Consider the following 8,873-nt stretch of genomic DNA (forward strand, 5'->3'; position numbering starts at 1 on the left):
TGCTAACCCTTATTATCTGAACAGCCTCATTTATATCTGAAATCCTGCAACCAAATAGATTTGGATAACAAAGCATTCCTTATTATATGAATTCTTGCTCTCCAAGACCAAAGAGATTTGGATATCAAGAGATACTTATGTGGCAAGGAAGGTAGCACTGTTTTGTTTGTTTTGTCTTGTTTTTGGATCCCAACCCTGCATGCCCATATAGACCTATAGGAGGCCATGAAAACTGATTTGTTCTTGATTACATGGGCAGCTGAGAGAGCAGAGGAAACGAGTTTGAGATGACATTGTAATCCTTAAACAGTTATGATTTTACATTTACTTGTGATTTTAATTCTTTTGGGATGGACCTTTAGTGGAAATTTAATTTGCTTGTTTTGTAACCGGTTACTGGTCTGTTGGGATCTGAAATATTTTCAAATGGAAACAAACATTATTTGCTACAGTTGAAGTGTCTGGTACTTAGAGAATCTCTAATATTTATCTCAGGGCAGTCTTCCAACCAGAGTGTAAATTCTGACATTGAGTTACAGGCCCTTGCAGACCCTGCCTTGGATCCCTTCACTCTGGCTGAGGGGGCGGGGTGGGTCCTTAGTGATTACTTGGATCCAGTTTACAGTGTTTGTCAATTTTCCAATGCAGTGGACACAGACATTGAGGTGACACGGCTCAGCAAAGAGGATAACTTTGAAACTAGATAGACCTGACCTTGAATCCTGGCTCTGTAACCTTGGGCAAGTTACTTCAACCTCTTTGAACCTCAGTTTCCTCATCTGTAAAATGGAGCTAATAAGACCTATCTTAGCAGCAAAGGGATTATGATGATTTAAGCAGAATCACCTAGCATAGTCTTGGTAATGGCTTATTTCTTAAAGTCCTTTTGTTTACTGGATCTGATTAACCTGCTGGTCAACTCAAAATACTAAATAACTTCAACTGGACTTAGCAAATGGGCTTTTTAGAAACTATTAAGGTGATAGGGATTTCACAAGTATAACAACTCTCTTCTTTCTGTGTTGGAATGAGGTCTGGAGAAGTTAAATTGAAAAAGGTGACTTGACTGTAAAGAGCTTTCTTTCTGGAAACTAAACCATGGGGTGGGGAGTGGGGGTGAAGGGTGCTAATGAAATCCAACTAGGCAATGCCAGGGGCCAAGGGGGTTAAGTTGCATCATTTTAGCAGCCTGGCAAGGAACATCCAGGCTGGGTGATTAATGCTTCATTTCAGGAGGTCACTGATGCATCAGTGTTGTTAATTATTTTTGTGAAAACAGATTGTGTAATCACAGAAGATTGTGATTGTGTAGTAATTGAAAATAAATTGGTGGTAAACTTTAGTTGAGTGGACTGGTTGGGGGTAACTTGGAAGGAGAAAGGGAGTTAGGGATGGAGGTGAGGGGGAAGAATGAAATAGCAATAGATAAGACAAACAATAAAACATCATTTGAATTGAAGGAACTTAGAGGTGGCCTAGTCTAACCTTTTTTAGTTTAGAAATGAGTAATCAGGTCTGAGGAGGGAAGTGGTATGTCTAAGACCACACAGCTAGCTAGAGGCATGTCTCCGTTCTCCCTTTGCACTGATTTTCCAGGAGGTGACTGTGGTGAACCTGAAATGCGTACTGAAAAGAAGGCTTCTGGGGCCGGAGTCCTTGGTTCATTCCTACCTGCAGAGTACACTGGGAATGCAGCTAGATTATAGAAAAGTAGATATCTCTAAATCTTGCATGATTTATGTTCTACTCTCATCATTAATAAGGTTTGGAAGGATGTTCCTTTACTAGTCATAGCTTCATTGTCCCCAGGGGCAGCAGAAACACTTAAATTTTCCACAGCGTATCAGGAAAGACAGTGAACAGGGAAGCGAATTTTCAGTCTGATATTAAAAGTGGAGAATTTGTTTCTGAGCTTCGGTTTCAGGTTGCAATTTAGTTGAGCACTCTGGGTGGGCACTTCAGTTTTATAAGGCTCATTGTAGTGTGGGTGGAGACCTTGCTCATTTGAGTTAAAGTTATAAGTTAAATCATTGTTCTCAAGAACAACTGCCATGAACTTCTGTAGCCCAGAGGTGTTCAAGTGCGCAAATTTTAAGCAATATCCTATTCACCAAGTCTCTTTGGATGGTTCTCTGTAGTCAGTGGTGGCGGCAATCAGAAAAGAAAATAGTTAGGTCGGTGTTCCGGTTTGCTAATGCTGCCGTTAAGCAAAACACCAGAAATGGATCGGCTTTTATAAAGGGGGTTTATTTGGTTGCAAAGTTACAGTCTGAAGGCCATAAAGTGTCCAAAGCAAGGCATCAGCAATTGGGTACCTTCACTGGAGAAAGGCCAATGGCATCTGGAAATCTCTGTTAGCTCGGAAGGCACGTGGCTGGCATCTGCTTGCTCCCAGGTTGCATTTCAAAATGGCGTTTTCCAAAATGTCTCCATCAGCTTCCAATGGCTGTCTTCAAAATGTCTGTCTCAGCTACAGGAGTGAGCTCCTTCTGTTTGAGCTTTTATAAGGCTCTAGTAAACTAATCAAGGCCCACACTGAATGGGCAGGACCACACCTTCATGGAAATTATCTTTGGGGGACATAATACATCCAAATCGGCACAGTCAGAAACAGCTATGGTGTGGCTCCACTGTTGAATTAGTTCTCTTATCAGTGTGAACTAATAAATTCAATATCTGGAAGAACTGAGTATACTCCCATGGAAACGAATCAGGGGGACATCTGGGGCTCATTTGGCCAAAGAAATTGCACACCCTTGCTTCTCTCCCATTTACGCAATAGAATTGTTCTTCTTGGGCTGCATGGGGAGCTCTTGCCTCATTATCCCTGCCCCCTCCTCTTTTAATCTTATACTTCATTTCTCAAGTCTTCCAAGTTAGAATGATTACCTCATGGCTACAAAGCAAAAAGAACTGTACTTTTCAAGTTTCTCCAAAGGGTCTCCAGGTATCTGGTCAACACATTGCTTTGTGGGCCAAGTTTTCTCAGAGGCCTTTCTTTGAGAAAGAGAGAATAACCCTTTTGTTTCCATGAATACTTAAGAAAAGTATAGAGAGGACCTCAGCCTTGAAGATGATAGTCCACCTATTCTGTTTCTTGACTACCAATATAAATAAGAGCTGCTGCAGCCACAATATTTTCAAGTTGGCAGAAGGACAACACACTTAGTGGTGACTGCCTTTTAAAATAATGTTTATTGTTTTTCAAATTATGAAAGTTAATATGTCCCTGTAAAACAAAATTGGAAAACGTGAAGAAGGATAAGGAATAAATTGTTACTCATAATCTATTTTGTGGATGTTCTGGTAAGGTTATGCACAAAGCTTTTGTAAGATAAGACCCTTTTCTATGGGAATCTGGCTTTCTTTTTTGAAGTCTTTGTCTTCCCTTCTAGTATCTGAATCTTATAGGTGTTATTCATGTGCTGTAAACTCAGAATACTGAGCCATGAACTTTCAGAATTAATAAAATAGAGAATTAATTTATTGCACATATCCTGATGACTTAATTTTCTGATTGGAGATCACAGGCAACACAAAGTCTAATAGCATTGCAGTGTTGCAAATCAGCTTTGATGAATATTGCAGATATTAAGGTAAAAGGAAGAAAAGCTTTTTTTTCCCCCATGGGAAAAAATGCAAATAACTTTAGACAAATAAACAATGCAAGCAGCTACTGTTACACCAAGTGAGGAAGGAATAGTTATACTTTTACTTAAATATAAGCTACTTAGCAGGTGAGTAGATTTTCTGGAAGAGATGATTGTCAGATGGTGTCTAGCTTTAGCTGTGTTTGTTAAGCTTCATTGTGGTGATGCTAAAACAATTTCCTAGGGACATGTTCATATTCACCTGACTTGTTAATTACAGGAAAGCATCAGCTCATCATTCTCTCTTTCCAAATGATGTTGGAACCCATGTGCTTAATTTCCACTGATAGGAGCCATTTGGCAAAAGGGAAAAACTTAAATATTTGAAGTTTTGAACTAATAGAGTTTAGAAATAAGGTGGGTGGACTGCTTTTGGTCTGATGGCATGTGATTTGTGGGTGGGAATTTCTTTTTAAATCAAGAACAGTGCAGTATATTGACTGAGCATGTCTTCCAGTGTAATGTCCCTGAGAACCGGAGCATAAACAAATGCTCTTTGTCTAATCGAGTGAATAAGAAACATGCACTGGCATGAATGGCCATGTGCATTTTCATGGAGGAGGAGCTCATGCCAGGGCCTATTCAAATGAAATTTGAAAAGCATATACATAAAGCTTGTCTGTGGATCAGGAGGGGGCCACTGGGAATGCACATTATCCAAGTCTTAAACTTTCACTGGAAGCAGAAACAGGATGTGGGTGGTGGTACAGAGGAAAAGTGCTGTTGGAACATGAGACACGCGCAGTTATTTGTGGTCTTCAGAATCTGCAATCAGTTGCAAGAATTTCTCAGGTCTTAAAAGTTGTAGAAGAGGTGGTTGGGTTTACTTTGTGCCTTATCTAACCATCTAATGTAATACTTTGCAATGAGAGTCCTTATCTTCTTGGTTGAAGAGATTGAAAATATTTCACTTGAAGTGAATGAGTCAAGTGGTGAGGATTCTAAAGGGCAGTCTCTGGGGAGAGTACACATCACTTCCTGAACCCTGTCCTGTGTGATCTGGCCACCTGTCTCTCAGGTTTTCATCCATACTGGTAGAGTCTGGTTTTCCGTTCTCATTCTTTAAGCAGTTTTATTCAATTCGAGAGTCAGGGAACATGGAGTCTAGTCTTAGTTTGGCCATTTACTGGTAGTGAGTCCTTAATTAACACTTAACTTCCTCAGGCAAGCCTCAGTTCTCTTGTCCATAAAGGAAGGGGAATATACTAAATAGAATCTAAGGCCCCTTCCAGCTATTAAAATACTATTTAAGTTGGGACTTTTCCTCCTCATATGCATGCCCATGAGTTCCATTTCTCTGAGCTAAGTTTGGTGTATATGCTTCCTAACGATTTTTTTATGCTCATTTGTATTTTTAATGGATTTAAAAATATGTGTGTGTGTGTAGCAATAATATAAATTTATGAAATGTTGAAAAGTGAGGACTTGTATATAAAATATTAAGTGGAACAAAAATTAGTGTCTGAAGAGGGGTTTTAATTTCCTTTTTTTTCCCTTAATAAAATTTGAAGTATATGGTAAAAAAAATTTTTTTTGTTCTCTCCCACAGTTGGAAACTGACAAACTGGCTCTCCCCACAAGCCCCAGCCCACTTAGCCCAAGCCCCATCCTCAGCCCCAGCAAGAAACTTGAGAATTCCACTCTCCTGACGGTGGAGCCTTCCCCCCTGGATAAGACCAAGGGTTTCTTTGTGGATGAGTCTGAACCCCTTCTTCGCTGCGACTCCACCTCCAGTGGCTCCTCCGCGCTGAGCAGGAACGGCTCCTTTATTACCAAAGGTACAGGCGTCGCAGCTCGGGTATCTACTCCCATTCTTTGCACCTTCTCAGTAACGGTCCTTCCCGGTTTCACCCTCGTTGGGTCCACGGTCCGGTTTTTATTGAGTCACTTGAATAGTCTGGCCTTGGCCAGAAAGGATAGGTCGAAGAAGTCTTTGCAGCTCCTCCAGTGCCTGGCCAGGAGCTAGCTTGGAGGAGTATCAGTCACCCTTTCTCCTCATGATGCTATCAAATGTGTGTTTCTGGGAAGGTCTGATAAAATGTAGTCTGGCAGGTTTCTTGAAAATTATTTACCAGACTTGCTGAGTCCCAGGATTTAAAGTGTAACCTATCCTGAGAGTAGGAAAGCACAGGTTTTCATGACTTAAATTGATCCTAAAATTCATTCTGTTAAGCTAGGTTCCAAATAACAATGCTTTACAAATTATGGATTGGTACATTTGGGAAATAATTTGCCACTTTTAATTTTTAATAGCAATGTGGGAAATTTGCATATTCACTATATTGATGATAGATCTTTGTTAGACATTTCCTGGTTTATGTAGTTTGGGTTATATTTTATGTTACATTTTATAAAATTTATTTTTCATATTTATCCTCTATGCACTTTATATATTTATATTCATCTATTTTATATTTTATAATTGAGTTAATATTTTATGCTGTATATTGTGTTATATTTTAGAGAAAGCTTTTTATAATAATAGTAAAAGTTATAATTCCTCACCCAATGGTAAGCTATGACCCAAGAAGCAAAATTTTCTTATTTGTGTGCTTTGCTGTCTCTCATCAATTTAGTTTTAAAACATTGCAAGGCAATCAGAACATCAAGTGAGCAGAACTTAACTCAGAGTTTTTGATCATTTGGAAAAGAGATGGGGCAATGAATATCTTTGTATAGTAAACACGATACAGTAGTAAAATTTTTGTTTGTTAAGCTTCTTTACATATTCAGCATTCTCCATTTGGATTTTAGAAGAATTTGAAAGAGATCGTTTAAGTCCAGGCAAATGTCTTTAAAACAACACCCATCTATTTAAGCAGGTGTCTGCTCTCTGTTAGGGAAATCTTGCTTGTTACCTTATGTAAATTGCAAGTACAAACTCCTGTGTAGTTTAAAATATACCAGAGGTTCACTCGCCCATGTACTCTGTGTGTGTGTGTGTGTGTTGAGGGTGAGGGAGGGACAAGCTGGGGAGAGGGCAGATGGCATTCTTAGCCCTACTCCCACCCCAGAACAGTCTCATGACAGCTGTTCCTTCCCTTCCCTCTCTCCCCTGCAGAAAAGAAAGACACAGTGTTGAGGCAGGTGCGCCTGGACCCCTGCGACTTGCAGCCAATCTTTGACGACATGCTCCATATCCTGAATCCCGAGGAGCTCAGGGTGATCGAAGAGATTCCCCAGGCTGAGGACAAACTGGACCGGCTGTTTGAGATTATTGGAGTCAAGAGCCAGGAAGCCAGCCAGACCCTCCTGGACTCTGTTTATAGCCATCTTCCCGACCTATTGTAGAACACGAAGGATACTGCACTCTGGAATATTACTCAATTTAGTGGCAGGGTGTTTTTGTTTTGTTTTCTGTTTTTGTTTTCTGGTGTGTATGTGTGTGTGTGTTTAACAGAATATATGGCCAGTGTTTGAGTTCTTCCTTTTTAAAAACAATTTTTTTAACCCTCCTGGGAAGTTAGTTTATAAGCCTTTTCAAGGTGTAACTGTTGCAAAATACCCACTACTAAAGTTTTTTAAGTTCCATATTTTCTTTGTTTTGCCTTCTTGTGTATTTTCAAAATTGTTCTGTGCACTTTAAATTCACTTAAATACCATAAATGCAGTGTGACTTTTCCTGCACGCTGGATTTTGAGGCTCTTAACTTCTTAAAAGTGTAATGGCATCAATCATGTGAATTCTTCATGCCTCTCCACAGCCACACCTACTCTTTTTATTATTGCTGTTATTATTATTTGTCATTTACAAATTTTCTTAAGGGTTAAGGAAACTTAAGACCCTGTTGAGTTACTGTAAGGCGATTAGATTTTGAGTTATCCTTCTAATATGTCTTGTTATATAGTTTATATTCATGGCTGAAACTTGACCACACTGTTGCTGATTGTATGATTTTTACCTGGACACCGTATAGAATGCTTGATTCCTTGTGCTTCTCACGCTAATATGCTCTAGGCTGGAGAAATGAAATCCTCAAGCTGTCGGAACTTGCTATTGAAGTGGCAGACAACTGGGCCACCAAAGAATTTGAACTTCATCTTTTAGGGATTGAGCTGTTCTGGAATAGGTTGCTGTACTTTGGAAGATCAAAAATGGAGTCCTAGTGGCATCTTTTGCATAGAGAATTCACCCAGCTTTGCTTTAAAAGATGTCTTGTTTTTCATACACACGTAGTCACCAGGTTTAGTCAGTCCTCAAGCCTTGGTCTTGGTAGGTCGCCTACATCATTCAATCACTTTAAGTAAAAATGGCTGCAGCTGTAAGAACTCTTTGTCTGATATATTTGCAACTATGCTCCCGTTTATAAACACACTGTCTAATGCTCAGTGGCAGATTCTAATACAAAGTTGGTGCAAACTACCTTTGTGTGGACTGATTAGGGGTCTGTGGGTAGTGGTGAGGAACAGATATCTGAAAAATGCCTTCAAATGTACTAATTTATTAATAAATTTAGGTGTTTGTTACTTGAGTAGTACGAGTGTGTTTAATCCTTGAGTTTCCTGCCTTGTACTTGTGTTCAATTTATAACTCGTTGTTTAGTCTCTTCGAAAACTGTATGTGTTCTCAAACCTCAGCCTTTCTAATATATAAATTGTGAAAATTAGCAAAGGTTTGTGTCTGGAGGGTTATGTGGGGTTCAAAAAGGAGAAGTCTGGTGAAGATTACCAAACATTTCCTAGCCTTTTGGGCTCCTGTTTTTGATATTGTCCTTATTTTAAGAAATGAGGATTTGGAGGAGAGGTAAGGTGGGGTACATAATCTTCTCCCTCATTCCCTTCTAGGAAATTTCCCCATCATAGGAGGGTCAATGCAAGTTCACTGGCTTCTATGTGACTCCTCATTGCCCCTGAGTAACTTCAGGGGGCTTTCTTGGCAGTAAGGCAGATTGAGATGTCACATTGGTGGGATAAATTAAGTATTCATCACGTGTTCCCCCTTAGCTGGAAGCCCTGACCTTACACATTCTACCAGCCAGAAACTCAGCAATTTTGTGTTCCTCTTTCAGTGAGAAACCAGAAGTGGGCTTCATTGTCTGAACACTTTGATACCCATGTCAGCGACATTAAAGGACTTTTCTGGATTCATCCAGTTCCACATGCTCGGTTTTAGAGAACCACCCTTATATTTGGTTTCACTGGTTCTCACACCAGGTTTCCCCTCTTTCTTCTGTTGACAACAGAAGGCAGGGATTCTTCACAAAAGCAAAGTAATGCTGGAAAG

The 8,873-nt window shown here is 39.8% G+C and overlaps 1 protein-coding gene across 1 annotated transcript in view; it reads left to right on the forward strand.

Annotated features, from left to right (window-relative positions):
- Positions 1-8,121, forward strand: part of TNFRSF21 (TNF receptor superfamily member 21) — a 70,055-nt gene extending 61,934 nt beyond the window's left edge. The window contains exons 5-6 of the mRNA XM_037842848.1: positions 5,200-5,428; positions 6,712-8,121. Coding sequence (XP_037698776.1) covers positions 5,200-5,428; positions 6,712-6,941 — 459 coding nt within the window. The 3' untranslated portion in view covers positions 6,942-8,121. The remainder of the gene's footprint in view (positions 1-5,199; positions 5,429-6,711) is intronic.
- The last annotated feature ends 752 nt before the right edge of the window (positions 8,122-8,873 follow it).

Source organism: Choloepus didactylus, chromosome 7 (assembly GCF_015220235.1).
Source record: "Choloepus didactylus isolate mChoDid1 chromosome 7, mChoDid1.pri, whole genome shotgun sequence".
In the NCBI taxonomy this organism is placed as follows: domain Eukaryota; kingdom Metazoa; phylum Chordata; class Mammalia; order Pilosa; family Megalonychidae; genus Choloepus; species Choloepus didactylus.